The sequence below is a fragment of the Rhipicephalus microplus genome, chromosome 1, assembly GCF_043290135.1.
Source record: "Rhipicephalus microplus isolate Deutch F79 chromosome 1, USDA_Rmic, whole genome shotgun sequence".
NCBI classification, from domain to species: Eukaryota; Metazoa; Arthropoda; class Arachnida; order Ixodida; family Ixodidae; genus Rhipicephalus; species Rhipicephalus microplus.
In genome coordinates, this window is record NC_134700.1 from 261,384,052 (window position 1) to 261,404,536 (window position 20,485).

A 20,485-nucleotide genomic window follows, 5' to 3' on the forward strand; every position below is an offset into this window, starting at 1 on the left:
AATATTTAACCACAGTTTCCGCCGATTTCATTTCTGTCAGAAATGGAAACTCAAAAGCTCGCAAAGTTTAACGTGCCTAGATTTATATATGTACGTATTTTAAGTTCACAATTTCAGTTACCAACGAGGTAAAGTTTGTGTGGCGGCTTCGGGGCAAACTATCGTATCTTTTCCTAATTACTTGATAACTGACTTACCGACCTTGATTTGCAGCTTTGAAATTTGAGCGCAAGCTTTGTTGTTCGCTGATGTGATTTGCAGAAATTTCAAGCTGAAAACGGGCTCACCTTCTTTCTAAATCAGCGCGTTTTCTGTAATGTATTTCGCCTGGCTATAATAAACTTCTGCTCTCCTTACACTATCCACAGCGTTAAACAGTTTTTTAACTACTAGATGATTGCGCCAGGGCACCAAATTCACAAGTTAACAATAATGCGTTTTTTTTTTTTCTTGCGAAGGACGAAAACGCTCCATTTTTTTCTCTTCAATAGCACTGTTGGCTTTTTTTGCAATACATTAAAGTTTGCCGCAAAGCACGCTTTACAAGCACACAGCCGGACAACGCATTGCACGCAAGCGACTGTCGTTAGGTTACGTTTACCGAACCTTCAATCAAGTGTAGTTCGCTAAATTTAGTCGTATGAAAATTATGTTCACACACTTAAACACCAAGCGAGAACAAAACTGAGTATTCTCAAAACATTCGACCAGTTTTGAGAAAGTGTAGCAAAACGACCTATATGCTTCCGATAGCCAAATCCAGGTACACCGCGAACAAAAACAGTGGGGTGGGGGGTGGCGTTCTTGTGAAACACTTCCAAATACTAACGAGGGAACATGAGTGATCTGCTTTTCCAAAAAAAAAAGCTTATATTATTGAAACCCACAACTCATCGCAAGATCGTCTCGTTCCCGAAGTGTAGGCGCCGACATTGATTGCATTTTCCAATATTGTCGCTATCTCACGTAGAATGCCACCCTTTGCCATGATATGGCACGATTAACTGGGAAAGTGTCGTCACTAGTCGTCGCGTTGTAAGTACTGGACGTCACGCATTCAGTGCGTGAGAACAGCGTAACACGCTTTTACGTCTTCTAGGGGGAAAACGCTTTCGCCAGAAAACTGCAAGAAACGTAATTACAAGTTGACGACAGGAAAGCTCCTACTTATTTGTGATCTTTCTTCACTCCCCGCGTACGCATACCTCTGCGTGCAAGAAATGCGAAGCGCTTGTAATTTAGCATTCCATCGTACTTCGGGAAGTTCACTGCGCGCCTGAATGCTCAAGAGAGTCATTTTTTAGGGACTGCGGAAAGTCGCAAGAAAAGCTTAACTTTGGTTTGTTTGTTTTCAAGACGCCCTCATTATTATTTTTTCCCCATACCTCGACAATGCCTTATGAAGCTCAAAGAATGCTCTCCTTCACGAAAGTAGCAACGAGTAACAAGAGTGCACGGGATTTCAAATTTTATTTTTAATTATAATTAGCGCGTACAACTGCATTCAGTCTACGACTACCAAAAATGCCCGCTAACACACATCGAGTAGGATATAGGCGAACTGGAATACTTTTGACGAAGGCGATCGTCAGATGACCAAAATCGCTTTTTGGGAGTCAAATTGCACAAATCCAATTTCCTCACGTTTCCGCGTTTTCAGTGATCATTTTAGCTATAATTCCCTGGCCGATGAAATAAGCATCATTTTGTAGATATCAGCCATAAATCAAGTAAAACATACCTTTTGAGCCGAGAGCCCAAAAGGTATGCATTTTAATGATTGCCCGTATTCTCTGAATGTATATCTATTATGCTTTGAAAGTGCTCATTCCTTCTAGAGAGATAGAAACTTTATGTCGCACTTCAATGATAAACATTTTCTCCTTCGTAGTTCACTAACCAACATTGATTTTTGCTTTTTTCTATTTTTCTTGCTTCCAGTCTTTGCCTGTTTTTTTTTTTCATCTGCTGTTTATACGTTTTCTAGGTTGAACAAACTGTAACTCTCTCAAAATTCCTATTGTAAATATCTCATTTCATTATAGCATTTTTCATCAAGACAGAATTGTGCATTATTCTGTGCTATGAGCAATTTTTCTTGTAAATTCTAAAAAAAAAAGTCTTTGCTGGCAGAAAAGCATTCCTCTATATCGCAGTGTTACTGAGAGCGCGAGACAAATCTCGTAAGTTGTACCGAACTGCTGCTTTTTGTGACCACGACATATCTGTCCACAGCGTATCAAACCTGTGTTGGTTGTCGTCAAAATGTGCAAGTTGTGTCTCTGCAGTGCTAGCACACCATCACGTAGGAACAATGGGCTAAGACTGCTAGCACACGTGTCATGCTGGCTCTCATTAAGAACTACACGTGCTAGAGTTAGTTGCCTGCGACCAGCTTCCAACGACAATGCGCACACAGGGTCCAAACAGTTTGCACCACAGTCAATTTATCCAACACTTTCTGTAGACAAGCTTTGACGAAAGGCATGCAGCCCTTCTTGAAATTAAAATTCAAAATGCGATCACTTGTTATAGCAAAACTCAGTTTTTTGCCGAGAATATGTATAACACTACATTCGTAATATATACGGGTATGCACGTGTCTGTAGTCATCAGCTTAAATGATAGGTCGGTGCCATTGAAAAGTTCTCTTTCAATGCGATAACTATATGTACACTACAGGAGCATTTTTGTCATCGCCGTCATGTCCATTATAAAGTTAAAATTTATAGCATCAGCTAACGCTTGGTACAACCTACCTCGGTGTAAAAACACGCGAGCACTGCCGCAACGAGCACGGTTCGAGCAAAAATAAAATAGGCCGACCAGCTGCATCGCACAAAAATTGCAAGATAAACGCCGACACAAGCGTTGCAAGGAATGCTACTGTGGTAAAAAACGTGCGCTAGGCAGGACGCTCGCGCGGGTTAATCCCTCCAGTGCTGTATTAGAACGAGCTCCAAAACCAGCCTCCAAAATACGAGAACCTTAAATGCACCGTTTGTCGGGAGTTGGAAGTTGCACATCCGGTGCAAGCTTCATTCCAGACAACTCATCCTTCTCCGGCCAGGATCTTCTAGTGACAAGCAGTTATCCACCAAAAGTTTGCAACTTTCGGTTTTCATTTTATTTGTTTTTAGATGCGAAGCGTCTTATTGTCAAGCTTACTGGTGTGCGGCATGACCACCCGTACAGCGAATGCGCGGCCCTCCTCCTCTTTTCTCTCGTGTCTTCCGCTCTCTCCTCGCAGAGCCGATGCAGCCAATGTCTGCTAGCGAGTTTATTGATTTAAAAACCAATTGCTTGCGCAGTTCAACCATTCACTGGATCTTGACCTCCAAAGCAGTGCCGGTGGGAGATCTGTCTTGTGCGTTGTCGAACGACCGAAATTCGAAGCATGCACGTTAACTAAACGCGGACTGCGAGCCTCTGTGTCCAGTCGCAGTCTTTTGTCTGTCATTGCCCATTAGCAGCGACTAGCATGTTACAGCTAGAAACACCGGTCCATCACTGCGAGCTTTGCGTCTCACCACATTTCTTTCCTGCGCAACGCGGCGATGAGCGCCAGTGTCAACACATCTGCGCATGGTTCTATTTAGCAGGAGATGGTGTAATTTTTTTGCTCTCTGGTGAACCTCCGTATCCTCCCGTGTTCATGCCTCACTCCTGGTACAACTCTTCTGGATAATGCAACCCGGCCTAATGGCACACCCTCAACAACAAACCCGTAAGTTTACGAGTGCCAACGCATTGGCTACGATGCTAACTATAATAAACGCAGAACCTACACCTACTACACATGCCTGAGCGAGAGAATCACAAATTCTGACATCTTCTAGGAAGTGCTGCACGCTAGCAGGTGCCTAAAATAACAATGACATTTGTACTCATGCAAAAAAAAAAAACACTGAGACCCTTTTTTTACCTGGGCCTATCATTCAGGCAGCACAATGTCACACAGATTCTACATAGTGTTAGTTTCTGCAAGCAAATGGCTCAAAAAGAAGGCAGATTTCAGAGGCAGAAATGTAGAATATGGCACTTAAAAGCATTCGCTTGTCGCAACAAAAGAAAATAAAGAAGCTGGCTCGTGACACTTCTACAACGCATCTCGAGGATGCAGTCCAGTCCAGTTGACACAATCCAGTGACTTGCAGTAGTCTTTGCATAAAATTTTGAGCAGCGCGCAGGAGAATCTTGGCACTTAGCGAGAGCATGGAAACTTACAACTACAGATAATTACACAACAGCCTACAAAGTACAGTGTTTATTTAATTCACCGCCCACTGCAGATTGCGCAAGATTATTTACAGTCGCACACTGGCACCAACACATTGTAGGAAGTGGTTCTGTACACTGCAGCCTTTCACTTGAAACAGCTTTGTTAACTTGCAAGCACCCTTAGAAGTGCATAAGGCACAGGACTCTCATTAGGAAGAGCAAAAAAACTTCAGAATGAACGGCTGTTTGAAGCTGCCACGATTGAAATGGTGGGAGACAATAAAAGCCCCAAAATAGCTTGTTTTTGTGAAATAAAGTAAGGCTAAGAAAATCCTGGCGAGAGGTACAAAGACCCTGAATTAGTGTCCGAAGCATCACGTTGGCAAAAACAAACATAGGAAACAGAAACAGCAGATTTGCCCTATTTGTGCCTAATTAGATTTTGGCTACCAGTCTACACAGCAGAGTTAATGACAATGTCTTTAAACACATATGCTGCTGCCTTGGCATTATCAGAGGCTGTTGGAACAATACTATCACAAACAATACATTCTGGAATGTTGCGAATTCACAATCAAATGTGGTGTGTGCAACAAAAAACGAGAACAGTGAAAACTTAATACACGACAACAGGTACATGCAGTTTGCCTGCATGGTGAAAATACTGTGCAGCTCTGACGAGGAGATTCCAAAAGGCATTTCATGAACAGAATGTTACTGCAGGAATGTGAATTCCTTCCATTGTGGTAAAGGCAACAGCCCAAATGTAGATAAATTGAGGCAGGGCCACCCACTTGAAAAAGAGCAGAATGTGTTGCCTGCCATGTCCGGAATGTTTGCCATACGTCCACAGCAATGTTGCTATGGCACACAAACACACACACACACACTAACCCTGACTAGCTGTGTGCTCAATAATCAATACGTAAAAACATATCTGTCAGTGGTCCTTTAGCACGTAATTACCTGAACCCTATGTTAGTTCCCAGGCAATTATTCTTTGTATACATAGAGAGTGTGTATATGGTGTACATATATGTGTATATATATATATATATCTATGTATAAATTTCTTTACAGCCTAAATACATACAAAATACTATAAAGACCTTCCTGAGGCAAGTAGGCACACTAGACACCTGTCACACTATACTGTGAAACAGACAGAAATCAATAAATTGATCACTAAAAGTGGCCCATAGCTACCATGTTTTATAGCGGCTGCAAGAACAGTGAACAAAGTGATTAGCTAGTTAATGTCCACCACTTTTGCACCAAATAATGAAGCCCTTTACCAGTAAGTAAAGAGTTAGCATAATTAAAGATATAACCTGCCTTTTCCATTTTTTCATCTACTGCTGAACGAAATATAGTGAAAGCCCAGCATTTTCGAATTGTCAGCCTTAATCTTTTGGCACTTGGAAAGAAAAAGAAAATAAAACACAACTTCTAATCAATTTAGCTTCGAACTTCTGCAAACTGTCTTGAGACAAATGAGTGCTATGCACTCACCTCAGTAATATGACTGAATCATGACAAATACACATTTTTCTGCAGCAAGGGTAACAGGCTCATTTTTAAACCACTAAAGAGTAACTCTAGCAGTTTAGGCATACCAATTCATGATCGCTGTACTGAAGGAGCAATTGTTACATAACGATGACATAGTTTCACTCTTCTGCAAATCATCTACTGCTCTACAGTTGATGACATACCACACTCACAGGGCTCAACAAAATTGATGCAAAGTTTGTTGGCAAACACAACATGAAACATAGATTGCTAGCTGTCATTTTCCTGCTTGCCTTCACAACAAATTTGCACTTTTCATAGACACTATGTTACACATACGGCAGGTGCAAAAGAAACGTAACAATGATGAAACCAAGTTCGGGAAAAATACAGCAGTGGCAAGCAAATCAAAAGCACGCATGAAAAAGTTTAAAAGCACACAGCAGCCAAGCATTTATTAACAACTCGTGTGAAGTTCACTAGAATACTTGTGCGATGAGAGCAAAATTGCGCGAAGCTGTGGCCTCAGTTGTTGTAAAAATATTGACGCCACACAATGAAAAGCACAAGTAATAATTATGAGACACAGCAACATTCGTGCAGTCCAAAAGTTTCAAATCGCTTGCACACTAATGAGGCAACATGAGGCAATCAGCAACATTGCTTTACGACATTCAGCCATACATTGGTAGTATTTTTTTAATGGTCTTTCATCAAAATGACCAGGTGCGGTGAAAGCATAGGAAGCAGGAAATGACCGTAAGGTTATAATCAAATGATGACCTGTGCTGGCATAAAACCAATACATAGGCTTAACGTTCCTCAACGAATGCAGCTTAGCCAGTTTCACCAAGTAAAAAGCAAAGGGCCTCATCAAATACTGCAGCCCACCATAGACACATTCAACAATCAAAGGAAGTATGTTAACAACACACAGCAGACATGTTCGGCAATGATCATTTGTTCTGCACATTTCGCACCAGACTGGCACAAAGCAGTTTGGTGTGTACAACAAAACACAGAAATAAATCATATTTAGTTGTACCATTAAAAAAATACATATGTAACCCATTGGCAAAGCTTCAGTTTTGCAGAGGCAATGATGCTTTTACAAAATAAAACACTTAAAGCAGGGAAATGTAAAAAAAAGAAAAAAGGTGGCACTCCGTGCCATGCAAGTGTGCTAAATCAAAAAGAATGAAGAATGAGAGTGTGGCGTGTGCCTGAAAACTTGTCAGTACCCATTTTCGGGGATGATAATTACGATATGCCACCTTTGCATGCAAAAGGAAGAAAAGGGTTCAAGCAGAATCAACAGCTTCTTCCTACACTATACTATCAAGCTTTACTAAAACAGAGAAAAAAAAATTGGTATAATGAAAAACAACCATGTTAAAGTGGCATACCTGAAGTATACGTGGGGGTTCGCATGTGCAAATGGCATAATGGCAAGGCAAGGCGTGATCACTATCCTAAGACCTTTAGGACTTGGTAGTTTTGTCCGAATGTCCCTCATGGAGTGGAGGAAATTCCTCAGTAACTGAGCTATCTGACAGAAGCCCCTGTTCAACCCGGCGGTCCCAGTAGGAGCTGCGCTGCAGAATTCCGCGAGAGGCAGCAACTCGAGGTCGGCGCTTGCTGCTTGAGGGATGCCTGGGAACCCCGCTGCCTCCACCCAGCGACGAGCTTGTGGAGCTCTCGTCGGAAGCATAACCGGGTGTGACATCCCCAGCTGCTGTGGCAGGAAAACATCACAGATACAGAATAACCCTATTAGAATGTTGTATGTACAGTAGACAAATCTCCTATAAGTGACCATAAAGTCACTTCACCTCCATGAACATGAATGAGCTGGACTCACTCAAGCATTTGAGAAAAAAATATCACGGGGTGACACCAGCTCAGCAGGTATACATTACACTTTATTTCAAATTCTTCCACAATGCGCTTGGGTTTTAACTCAGTGATAAGTAAGAGACGTGTTGCCTCAAGAGTGATGAAACAGTTTACACCGTCTTTCATAAAACAGTCTACCAAAAATAATCAATATAGCCACTTCTGCCGAAAATCAAGGATGACTGCATGGAGCGCTTAGAAAATCTGCAGCGACTTCACAAGGCTAAACATAAAAATTAATGTTAGGCATTACTTTTGTGCAACTGAAGAGGGTGAGCTCACTCATCCAAAGTTTGACAAATTACTAATATGCGACTTCTTGTTACAACTGGTTGCAAGGCACAACCAAAACTGAAATTAGAACTAACAATTTTTCTTCCTTCCTTTAAAGAAAACTCAAGGCAACTTTTCTTATGTTAGAAGGATGGGCCACTTGGCATTTTATATGATTGAGAAGCACTAGTCCTAGGATATTACAGGCTAGTCAGCCTAATGTAGTGATGACCATTATCTTCAAGTATTTCTATCTAATGATAGAAGTTATAAGAGCAAACTGCAGGACAAGGTTTTCTTCAACTGTCATGAGCTACCACCACCGAATCCATGTTAAAAGCACCACAGCAATAAATCAGTTGCAACATACCGGAAACATTATTGCTGTTGTTTCTGTTGCTGTTGTTGGCTGCTGGCACTTGCAGTGGCTGTGGCTGGAACACTTGTTCGGATAGAGTTCCCGAAGCTGGTGGGGACGTGGGCGATGTGACAACAGTGCGGTTCATTTGACGTGGAACGAGATTTCGTTGAGCGTGCTCCCTAAACTCCCGAGGCAAGCTGCGTGCTGTAAGGCTGTGAACCTAAAAACAGGAAAACAAGCCCAAAGCATCCATAAAACAGGAGAACAAACTTTGTTGTCTAAAGATATTTCAATAGTTAGTCTATCTATTTACTAGCATACAGTTTTATATATGCGTAAATAAGCCTGTAAACTTGCCAACTAATTTTCTTGCAGTATGCTTGGCTTGTCAGCATGCTTTTTGTTTAAAAAAGTTATTAGGCAAATGTTATTAGGCATATTTTTGTGCCAATCTAGTTTCTTTGTGCCAATCTAGTTTCAATCTAGTTTCTACACAACAACTAGTTTCTTTTATTCCCTGTGTATAGTATCTCCAAATTCAGCTGTTTGCCAGAAGATGCACAGGAGATAAGGAATGTGTATGCATAGTATTCATTCAATTACATTGAAAATCTTAAATAATTCTGAGAGTGTAATGCACATTATCAAAGCTTTTGTTCAAACCTAAAAAAAAAAGGACAGTGCACAATCAGCATGACAGAAAACACATAACACATACCATGTGCATAGACAAAATTACTTGTATTGCAAGTGCAAGAAGCAGTGTTGCAAGACGATAGCAGCCCAATATTGAGAACAAACGAGCAGTGCACTCCATGCAGTGTGTGCACAGCAGCGTAAAAGCAAAAAGAAAGATTGACAAAACTGGTGAGCATACTGGCTTTGGATGCATGGCACTGCCATCAAAGTCTGCTATAAAGTAGGCATTTCTTGTAATGCTTGTCACACAACAACAAAAAAAAACTTTGTAAGTTTTCCCCCCACCCCCTTACGCATTCAGTTTCTACGAAAACAACCGATGAACTTTCGTTGTGGTTTTTCCATTTAGCTATTTCTTGTCATTTATTTCTATTACTTATGAATGTACTCATGAACTTTCGTTGTGGTTTTTCTATTTAGTTCTTTCTTGTCCTTTCTTTCTATTACTCATGTATGTATGTAACTATGTACTGCTCTCCTGCATGAACCTACACTCTGCAGTATTGTATAAATAGAAAAATTTTTAAAAATGAAGTGGAACACTGCAACCTAAAAATCTTCACGCATGATGTGTGCTAGAATCTTAAATCACACCTTCATATTTGTTGTTCTCCTATTAGTTAAAAGCAGGCTCCAATTCACTCCTGGCATAACAATCAAAATTCTCCATATTGTCACGGGCAAATATGGAAGAGGATGACGTCGACGAAGTGCTGAGTGGAGCGCACTGAAACTGGCAGCGTTGTATGTTTTGTTATTGAAAATACACTGTGTATAAAGTTTCTTTCCCGTGCTAACATCTTCGGTGAAGCTGCATTAAAAGCAAAAACTTGGGAGCCTATACCCCAATGGATGTATTAATCATAGCGGAGAAAGCATAACAACCCAGCAAGCAGCCCATGTTGCCTTGTAGGAACATTCTACGAGTACCTAACTATAAAGAAGGTAACAAACGAACATGCATCCATGAAATATCTTCTGCTGCATATGCAGTCCACCTTAAGATACATAACTCATTTGCACTAAGTGAGCAAGCTAACAATACAATGGACTTCTTACCCCTAAGTGAGGGTTTTACTCCTCAGTTTTAATTGAACCTGACTTCTTAGATATGTTTCGTTAAAAAAAAAAGATACCATGAGCCCGCTATCGCTTCTTTCAGTACCCAAGCTGCCGCAGTGTTTACTTGGAATTTCGTCAATGCCATAAGTTGTATGTCTGCCCCTATGAAAGCACATAGAAAGCTGAAGTAGCTTAACAACACCGCTTTGCTTACTTTTGAACTTCAACTGAACACTAATGCAGCATGCTCCCTTTTAATTTAAGGAGTTTGCTAAATGCCAAACTAACTTCTCAAGAGGATGTTAAACCAATTTTCTAGGTAATCATAGAACGATCTTAGTACTAAGCCTCGCAAATAGATTGCTGCAAGAACCTCGCTAGTAAACTGGATACAAGGAGTAACAGGGATTTCTTGCACGCTTCATATGCTTACTCGCTTCTCTCATCTCAGTGAATGCGCCGAATTCTACAAAGGGACAGATGGCTTGAGAAAAAAAGGAAAGTCAGTGGGACTCAAGATTTTTAGCACACATGATGAAATACAATCACCCTTCTCAGTTGCAATTTTTATGTGCGCTAGTGTGCCTACTGCGTAACGCTAGCAGCCTATGCCACGGCACCGGCACGTGGTGGCGCCTCCTGTTGAGAAGGAGCACACCTGATCCAAATGCCACTCTTGATTTACAGAGGCTATCAGCCAATAGCATGCTATCTATTGATGGCAACGAAAGTGCTTTAAGAGTGAGAACCCACGTGAAAAGAGTGCACCTGAGAAAATGAAAGCTTCGCACACCACTCTCTCCCTGCCATACACGATTGCGATATTTGGCTAAGCTGTTCATAGTGTCTGCTTTCCACATATTTCACCAAGCTTAAGGGACACTTTTTTGATCACCTGTACACCTGCTGTCTGAAAACTTATAAAAACACGAGCCTCTGATATGATGAATAGACGACCAAGATATCGCACTTGGTAAAAAAGTTGTAAAAGGACAAAAGCCATAATACTCTCAACGTGTTCAATGCATAAGGGCACAGGAACAAGCACACGAATGCTGTGTATACAGGCGTGTGCACACAGACCCATGCATACAACAAGGTGGTCTTCACATAAAGCAGCAGGGAAGTGACAAGGAACACAAGGACAACATTTAAGAGTCAAATCACGAACATGCAACTGCACACGCATTGAGTGAAGTGGTTTTTTTTACGAACCAGACTTTTTCTCGGCAGTGGCTGAAAAGGGGCAACATGTTCATGTTAACAGCAGTGCAAGAGCATTTAGCATTAGCAAAGCTTGATAAGTGAGCTCAAATATTTTGAACAGGTACATTGACTGACCTGGGGCCTTATTGATGGCTCATCAGAATCCTGCAAGTCATAAACCACACGCAGACATCTATTAAAAGCAAGCGCTGCAGTAACATAGACAATACAGGACCTTACCGGGACAACTTTTAGTTCTTTACAACCATCTCATGCTACCTGTCAATTTTTACCAGGGTTATAAGAGCTCTTTGTTTTGTTTCAAAATAATAAAGGACAAAGCGAAACTCGTTTCTCAGACCTCGCATGACCAGATCTTAAAGTTTGCAAAACCAAAAACAAAATGCATTTCTCACTTTTATTACAGTGTTTTCCGATGTATAAATCACAGCTTTGTATAGGACACACCCCCTATTTTTCACAACTGCCGCAGAAAAACATTATATATAAGACACACATTTTTAAGCCAGTCAACAAGATAAAACTATATGATGCACACATCGATTTAATCATCGCAAAATGCATAGCCCCGCACAACACTGAATATCTATAAGCGGCATTATAAAATTCATAAACAACACTTTCCTAATAAATATAAAACCAACATTTATTGCCCTTCACTCAAAGCCACATCCTCCGGTGCACTGTCAAAAGTTCTGCCTCGGTTGGCAGCATGGCCAAGTTGGGTGCTGTTGTCGGCCTTTGAACAACTCATTCCCGCGGCACTGTAAGCACCGTAGAGCGCATCGTTGGCATTGGCTCTAGGAAATATGAGGCTCGGTGGAGACATGCAAAATCACACAGCACACTCAACATCGCAACTACTGAAACGGTGAAACTACTGAACAAAAGCGCACAAAAGGTAAATGGCAACAGGAAGCCACAAGCTTCGACTACTGTTGAATTGCCAAGAAGTGTTATATGGAAACTGGTGATGGCAACAAAGTGGTGCTTTGGTTGTAGTAACTGGTGAATCGTGTAGTAACTGTTGAATCGTCCCCCGTAAAACATTGAGGTTGGTTAGTCAAACTTCATTACAAGTCCTGAGAGATGCGAATAACACACAGTAGGGTGCCCTTTATTTAATGCATCAATCCTGTGGGTTTAATGCTTTATGAAGAAACAACTAGGGCAGCAAGATAGCACTTGTGATGGCATCGGCCTTTATTGGGGCTAATATCTCCATGGTCGCTGTGCTGCTTTAACGGCAATTGGCCGGCATCCGAGATCACAGTTTTTTACAAATGCTGTCACGTGCAGCTTAGCAGGATTACAGGCAAAATATGGACACTCTGGTCGCTCAAGATCGCATGAAACTTCGTGTATATAAGACGCACCTGCGAAATGTTTACAAAAAAGGTGCATTTTATACTTTGGGAAATAGACTATACGTGTAGATAGGAAACTCCTCATATGAGTATGAAGCTTTCCCAGTGATTTACCCCATAAATTCTCATGTAGGTCAGACTCGTTTTGTTCCCCTATAGATAAGCACATCTTTACATTTGACATTTTACCCAACTGAACATTGTGGCTGATGAAAATCCTATGTGACATTTCGCAAGCTTGCAGTCATTTCTAAAAAATTACACATCGTCATTCAAATGCGAATACATGACGCCACACAATTCAGAGCATCAGACAACAATGAAGATGCAACACCTGTTTATGCAAAAGTTTACCTTTTTGATAGACCAAGAATCTTGATGTTTAGCTGCTACATGACGTTCTTTTTGAATAGGGTTCCCCTGGCCATTGAGCGCCTTTTCTTCTAAGATCACTTTCTTATCAGGAAATATGCTCTGTGAGGCAAATGGAAAAAGTTCAGTAAGTGAGTTTAGTTCTCGTTCAAATAATTGAAGCAAACAAAAAAGTAAACCAACATAAGGTCCCACATCCCAAAATACAAGTTCTTGATCTTGTCATTTATCGTAAATATTTTTTTTAAAAAGGTGAGTGAGTGCGCAGGCAACAAAGACTAAAAAAATCTATATCCACCACCAGATACAAAAATGACCAGCAAGGCAGTTGTCACGATCATTAAGACGAAATGGTTTCATTTGATTTGGCTGCAGTCTCTGAACCAGGCTTGTGACGACCTGGCTTCCTTCTTGAGTCCATGTCTGCTCGCACTATCTCTTTTAGAATGGATACAAACCAACTAGCTCAGGTCTCTGTAATTCTAAGTTCTTGAATACTTGAGCTGTGCCACACGAGTTCACTGAGTGCTAAAGTTGAGCATCATTTTTGTGCTTCGTGGCTGCTAATTAAATGAAAAGTAGCACAACAAAATAGGCGGTCTCATCAGCTGGCGATGGCCAATCATTTTGACTCATGGATATGAATCGAAATTAATTTTGCATTCATTCATTTTGCACTCATGGATATGAATGCAAAGAGTTTCTTCTGTTCACTATTGCAGTGCTTTTCAACGTTGAAAATGACAACCTAGAGGTGCCCATTGACGCCACTTTTTCATACAGAAATGCATCTCGGAAGATGTTGCTGAAATAGAACTAGTCTTCATGAGTTCCAAGAGCACAATAATATATGCTCACAACTACCAGGCCATCAAACTTGCAACTTGTTTCTCTTTAAACTAATGTGAACAAAGAGATAACCATACCTGCCAAGTTCAAGGATTCTAAATTCGGGAGATTTCTGCAATTGGGGAGGGGAGGGTTGAGCCAATTTATTACCCCCCCCCTCGTTTTTTGCACAAAAAGAAGCATAAAACATCACAAAAACAAAACAAGGCGGGGAAGTCTATAAACATCAACGATGCATCATTATAATGGCTTGGAGTGGCTGAACACATGAAGGTAGAGTTTCCCAACTGCAGTAGAGGGTGTGAGTCTCAAAGGGGGTGCACAAATATTTGTATCTCCCGAAATTTGGTGTCATAAAAAAACTAAAAAAATCTATTTCTGTCAAAAGAACTTGCATATGTCTTTCTGGGACACACATGAATGAATAGGACGGTGCAACCAGCTTCCAGGAAAGCGTGGGTTAACGCTTCGCTTGAGGCCAACTGAAAACTGAATGTCGAAGTATAGCCAAAGTACATAGACTGACAGGAACGTTACTTAATTTTTTGAACAAAAACGCCAATATGCTTCTTGCCTTTATCACGTCTTTATTGCCTTTAATCTACTGCAGCATTAGCCCTCGGCTAGTACCATATTTACTCTCATAATCCTTGCACTTTCTTTAGCGGAAAACCGATGCAAAGTTGGGGAGTGCGAGATTTCGCGAGGAAAACGTTCCATGAAAACGTACAGAGCGAAAAAGAAAACGAAGTGGCCACAAGTCGGGATTCTCAAGCCAGCAACTAACAGCAAGCTTTGAGAAGTACTAATTAAGACTTACCTCAACAATAAAAGCACAGGTTCAACACAAGGCAAGACTTATTTGAGACACAAAAAGTACAAGCAAATAGTTGAGAATTAGGATACAATACGCAAAGCTTGTGGGTGTAGCGGTAGCGTACGTCGATCAACAAGAGCCCTAAAAAGGTTAGCGTAGAACGTCAGTATTGAGCTGATGGCTATTAAACAGAATCGTCTACAGTTTCCTTCTGAAAAAATAAAGTTTACCATCAATTCCTGTCTTAGGCACACAGAAGGCCCAAGACATCTAGGTGGCTTTCAGCTGCCGTCACCAGTAGCGAACACAAAACTCATCTACTCCGAAGGGCCTACCGGCAGCGCTGTTGCCGTTGTTTAGTGCATCATCAATCACTTTCAACTTGAAAGCAGCCGTGTAGCTTCCATATCGCCCCATAAGGTTACAAGATTAAAGACAACATACAAATCACGCCGCAATGCGCACTTGCCACTTTGGCTTGAATTGGATTGGATTGAATCTCAGTGCAATAATAGTACCCTATTTGCTTAGGAGATGGCCCCAGAAGACGCATGCTATCATCATCAGTAGCTAGAACGAGCAGACGACATTATTGCGGCAATTTTCGGAAGTGCGATAATTACTCGAGGAAAAAAATAAATATTTTTGCCCAGCGATGTGAGGGGTGCGAGTTTTATGCGAGTGTGAGGATTATGCGAGTAAATACTGTAGTCGCTATTGATCGCATCGCAGTGATCACAGTTTCGCACGCGGCCGTTGCGGAAAACGGCACGTTAGTTTTCAATCCGCATGTGCTAACTGCACATGTGCCTTCAAACCAAAACCTATTTATGACAAAGTCTATCTTCAAAACAAAGCTATCCATGATCGCATCTGCCGTGGTTGTGTCCACAGCATTTGTGGAAAGCAATGTTGCTTTGAGTCGTCAAGCGTTGGACGCGCGTGCACTTTAGAGTTCTGACAGTAACGCCATTGCCATACATGCTCATGTCAAGAGCAACCACGCTTTCCTCCACAGCGGTTGTGGCAAACGATAACCACAGTTCTGGCGGTGCGTGCGCTGGCCACACCTATCTTTGCAAAGTTTCGAGCACACTGCCCTCAGCCTTCATTTGACATTTTCGGTACTAAAGTTCATATTACCCGCCACGATGAGGAAAAGTGTTCGGAACATCTGAATTTTCGCACTATGGACACAGTGAAATTTAGCTGAGAAATTTCACGAATTCATGTCTGCCAATTTCGCATCACTGAGTTTCTACAGTACATTTAGACGAATGCCACCCAAATTCATTTACAATAAAACGCAATAGGTTCGCAAAAAGCCTGGATAGAATTGGGCTGGATATTTGTCAATGCGGCCACATCATGCACAGAAATTTCAATTTCCAAAAGATTGTCTATGCTAGTGATCAACTAGTATTGCGTCGTGTCTGTTCCCAAAAGTCAAGTAAATGTCTGCATTTCAGAAGAGCAGGAACTGGCTTCAGGATGTTGCCGAATCAAAGAGTATTGAATCAGTGATGCGTCTTGCACTTTAAATCAAGAACTAAAGTTCTCCATTCCCAAAAATAGAGCAGAAAGTGCAGCCAAAACCAAAAGGCTTGAAGCCTGCTGAGGTGCAACCAGTAACTACTGGAAATACAATATATTTTAAGCAACATAAAATAGAGCTCTGCCACAAAATAAAATCATATTTTTAAGCAAAGCCAGACATGGGTGCCCAAGAAAGAGGAGAGAAGCGGGATGACGTGCCCTAGGTAGGAAAAGCGATAGGGAAAGAGCGGTTTCCAGGAATCAAGCTTTCTGGGAAATAAAAGAAATGCCGTGCTCACATCACCATCACACACTCAGTTATACATAATTCAAAATTGCCTCTAAAGATTAGGTGCAATTTCTAAAATTTCTGGAAGCAATTTTCAGCAAGCTAGAGCAGAGATGTGTTTAGGAATAGGTGTGGACAGATAGTGAAACACCGCAAAGCATTTCAGTGTCTTAGCACTGCTACCACCACCTTGCACAGTCTCTGCACATTTTCCCGCGGCCATATCCAGCGCTCAAGGCCAAGGCAAACCTGAAACTCTTGACCAGGACTGGGAAGGCTCTCTGAATTGGAGCCATCGATGGCTGACTGAGCCGACTGGCTGGCAAACTTGAGCACCAGTTCCCGCACCGAGGGCAACGAAGGGTCGCCCAGCTCCTCTCCCAACTCCTCCTCTCCTTCAGACCTTCGACGCCGACGCCCCGTCCCATTGACAGAATCAAAGGCACCCATGCCGGAACCCTGGTATCAAGAGGCCAGCAGACAAGGGTTGACCTCTCCAAACAAAGTTGACAAAGCACACCTCCAACTCACTTCTGAAAAGCTTTGCACGTCCATTGCCTTCGATAAATGGAACCACACAGGAATTAACTTCGCAAGAACTAGGACTTGGAACGGGCTACCAGCTGTATTCAGTAATTTTGCGAGCATCCCTAGCACCTTGAAACAATATTTTCTTTCTGTGTTAGAGATATAGTAAATTATAAATACTTTGCTAGTCCTGTATAAATATATCTTTTTACTCCTCATCCTGTGCAATTACTGTCACTTAATGTTGTATTACTATGCAACAAAAAAGTTATTCCTCTTGTTCTGCTGATTACATACGTATTTTGCAGTTCAATAGACATGTCTTGTCTATTTATAAAGGCTTGATAGATAATTGTACAGCATATTTTTTAATGTGTCACTATTTCAATGTATCTGGGTGTAGCCTTTGGCACTCTGATATATGTTAGTTCTAAGTTCTTTTATTTACTTTGTATTTACGAGAAATCGACATTGACAGTTTTTTGTTTAATTTGAGCATGACGACCTTCAACTGCAATATGACCTTCAATCGCCTTTGGCTACAGTTATGACGAGTGTTTGTCATCTTTATGGCGACATGAAATAAAAACTTTGATTTGATTTGATCTGTCCACTGATATATGTTTTCATAACACAGACAAATACTCACGACCTAATTCTGCCACAAGAAACCACGAATACATGTACATTTGACTTCATAATTTCCAACTTGCTCTCTTATGCACATTGGCCAATAAATATCAGAAGAAAATATCCTAGTTTAGAAAACAAAAAGGTGTAAACAATACTGTGCAATGAAAAACCACTGCCTACAATGTTGGCAGCCTCAACTATATTTTTTTCAAGTTGCCATATGTTGCTTCTTTATTTCCTCATTCGCTGAAACCTTTTATGTATTACTGGCTTTGACTAGATAGACGCTGAAACCGCTTTGCAGAGACAAGTTGTGAGATTATGATGTGCTCTAGCTTTACAGACCAGTTAATTTTCATTTCTTTGTCTATCCCATTGGTTCTGCCACAAGCTAAATGGCCCTACCGGCACTAGTGAAGCAGCAACCTGATCCACTTCACGAGCGTTTTGCTAAAGTATTCCTACAATAATATCTATGGTGATAAATGCGTGACTTGAACAACAACCGAGGCTTCCTTTGATGCAATGAAAAAAATGCAGGACATATGACATAAAAATTATCACGAAGCAGCAGTAAATTAAAGCCTTCACAGGAAAGCAATGCAGTGATAATGCAAAAATGGCAAACTGAGGACAAACAGCATCAGCTATAATAATCGCTATGACCATTATATTAACCTACAGAGATGGCGCAAGTAATGACTTTTAGGTTCTGGTTTCAGTTTTACCAGCAACCCAGCACGAACAAAACAAAGACTTCATTTTCGTGCTGTTCTTGATGCAGGCTCAGGCTAATTTTCTAGAAGAGTTCAGAGGTATTCTCCAGCAAATGGGGCTTTAGCAGAATGATGTGCACAACTGTTTTTCGCAGAATGTAAATTAGTTACCCAAAGGCTACTTTTCTACCATATATGCAACTGCGGTACATGTAAACAACACCCTGTAAGCAACAACAAAACTCTGTTGTAAAAACACAAATGCTGGAAAAAACGTGTGTTCTAAAATTACAAAAAGTATATATAAAACTCACAGTTGCGTCTTCGATGTTTAGGTGAGGAGTGCTGACAGCTGCTGTGAGTGTCCGCATGTGTACAGTTGGGCGGAATGCCTTTCTAGGACTAGAGTAAACCTTTAAAAAAAAAGTGTTCACTTTGTAAGCACCGCGAAATCACCCTTTTCAGCCACACTCAAGCGACAAAACCGAGACAAAATTTTATTTACTGCAGACATGTTTACCGTATGTTTTAAAAGGTGGTTATTTCTCGGATAAAAGAGCCGCACTGAAAATAGCACCTCCAGAGTCAACGTTGTTATCTACAGCTGCAGTAAAAAAAAACGAAGGCTGAAAAGTAATCTTTGCAAAGTGAGTGTGAAAGCTGGCTTCACTATACAGAACAATGAATTTGAGCAAATACAAAAGACTTCTTCCTCTAGGTGCCAGCTATAATGATATACTCTGAGACAAAGGCAGTACGTACCGTAAAACCATGCTCAAACAAAATCAAAACAAGGCAACAAGTTTGTCTCTAATCAAGACCCTTGCTAGTAAGCTTATGTAGTATAAAGGGCACAGCTTACTTACCGTTATAACTTAGCAGTAGCAATGACCTACTATATTTCTAAAGAACTCATTTTCACTATATGCACATTAATAATATCTGGGCTTTTACGTGCCAAAACCATAATATAATTACGAGGCTCTGGAATTTCAACCCCCTGGTGTTGTTTAACATGCACCGACAACACAAAGCAGATGGTCCTCCAGCATTCTGCCTCCACCAAAATGCAACCACTGTGACCTTCGGGTTCGCAGCTGAGCAATGTATCCAGTACACCCCTGTGGTAGACTGGCTTACATTTTTGCAGAGCTCACAATCATCCCTAGGTGAGAAGCTTTGCACGACTAGCATTTCATCTAACTGTATACTTTTAACCACGTAAATTTCATTTAGAAAGACAAACCGACAAAATAAAATTTGGGAGACGGGTATGAAACAAACCGATGAGTTATTGGCTCTTATTTCTCCTATAAATAATGTTCATGAAATGTATAAAATCACTGAAGTTGCTGCAATGGCAGTAGCAGGTGGCAGTGCAAGTAACAATGTCTTCCAACCATTAGCCTTCCGACACTTGCCTAACTTGACATCTTTTGATTGATTTCTAAACTAGTTATTGCTATAATAAAGCACTACCTCTGCAGTACTTTATTTATGGTGTTTCCTTTTCTATATAATTTTGTACGAGATGGAATTTCTATTGTGAATTATTGGAATTGTTAGCAATTGAATACCACAAACAATATGTTAGTTTTGATAAACCGAATGTTCAGAAGATATACATTTATTTCCAGGCTTCATTATTGCTAAACAGGCCACATGAGATGCTAAATCGTCTGGACAAATGTAACATCAGTAAATTTTGCTCCAAGCTCTTTCAGACTGACCTGTTCTTCAAATGAATGCAGAGTTTCCTCAGGGTCCCCAGACGACGTCAATGATTTTGCACTTTGTAAAGATGATCGCCGTGTAGATGAGGCTTCCACTTGTGCAACAAGCTTAGGATTATTGATGTAGTAATCCCGCAGGTAGGAAGAAGGAAGCACAGGTGAGCAGAAACCATCTTCCTCATTGTCATCTTCGAGTGGTGTGTCAAACGACGAGCTCGTTTTGGCAGTGGTCAGGGAGTCTCGGCGACTTTCACTGGCCCGCCTCGACAAGTTTTCTACGCTGTAGGGGTTGTTCGGCAATGGCACGGCATTCAGCCACTTGGCATGTTCACGCTCTGCTATAGTTCCTGCAAGGGCAAAGAAAAATAAATGTACAGATCAGGAAGAATATGTA

General features: G+C 41.1%; 1 protein-coding gene across 10 annotated transcripts in view; it reads right to left on the bottom strand.

Annotated features, from left to right (window-relative positions):
• Positions 1 to 7,052: 7,052 nt before the first annotated feature.
• The window catches only part of LOC119186953 (uncharacterized), a 114,852-nt gene continuing 101,419 nt past the window's right edge, over positions 7,053 to 20,485 (bottom strand). For 3 of the 10 annotated variants that reach the window (XM_075894060.1, XM_075894030.1, XM_075894007.1), the window contains 8 exons: positions 20,089 to 20,438; positions 18,673 to 18,771; positions 16,731 to 16,940; positions 12,973 to 13,092; positions 11,366 to 11,395; positions 11,240 to 11,260; positions 8,273 to 8,483; positions 7,053 to 7,468 (listed from right to left, as the gene is read on the bottom strand). In XM_075894060.1, the coding sequence (XP_075750175.1) occupies positions 7,215 to 7,468; positions 8,273 to 8,483; positions 11,240 to 11,260; positions 11,366 to 11,395; positions 12,973 to 13,092; positions 16,731 to 16,940; positions 18,673 to 18,771; positions 20,089 to 20,438 (1,295 nt within the window). In that variant the 3' untranslated portion in view covers positions 7,053 to 7,214. The remainder of the gene's footprint in view (positions 7,469 to 8,272; positions 8,484 to 11,239; positions 11,261 to 11,365; positions 11,396 to 12,972; positions 13,093 to 16,730; positions 16,941 to 18,672; positions 18,772 to 20,088; positions 20,439 to 20,485) is intronic. The other 7 variants (XM_075894010.1, XM_075894033.1, XM_075894018.1 and 4 more) reach the window with 7 other exon arrangements.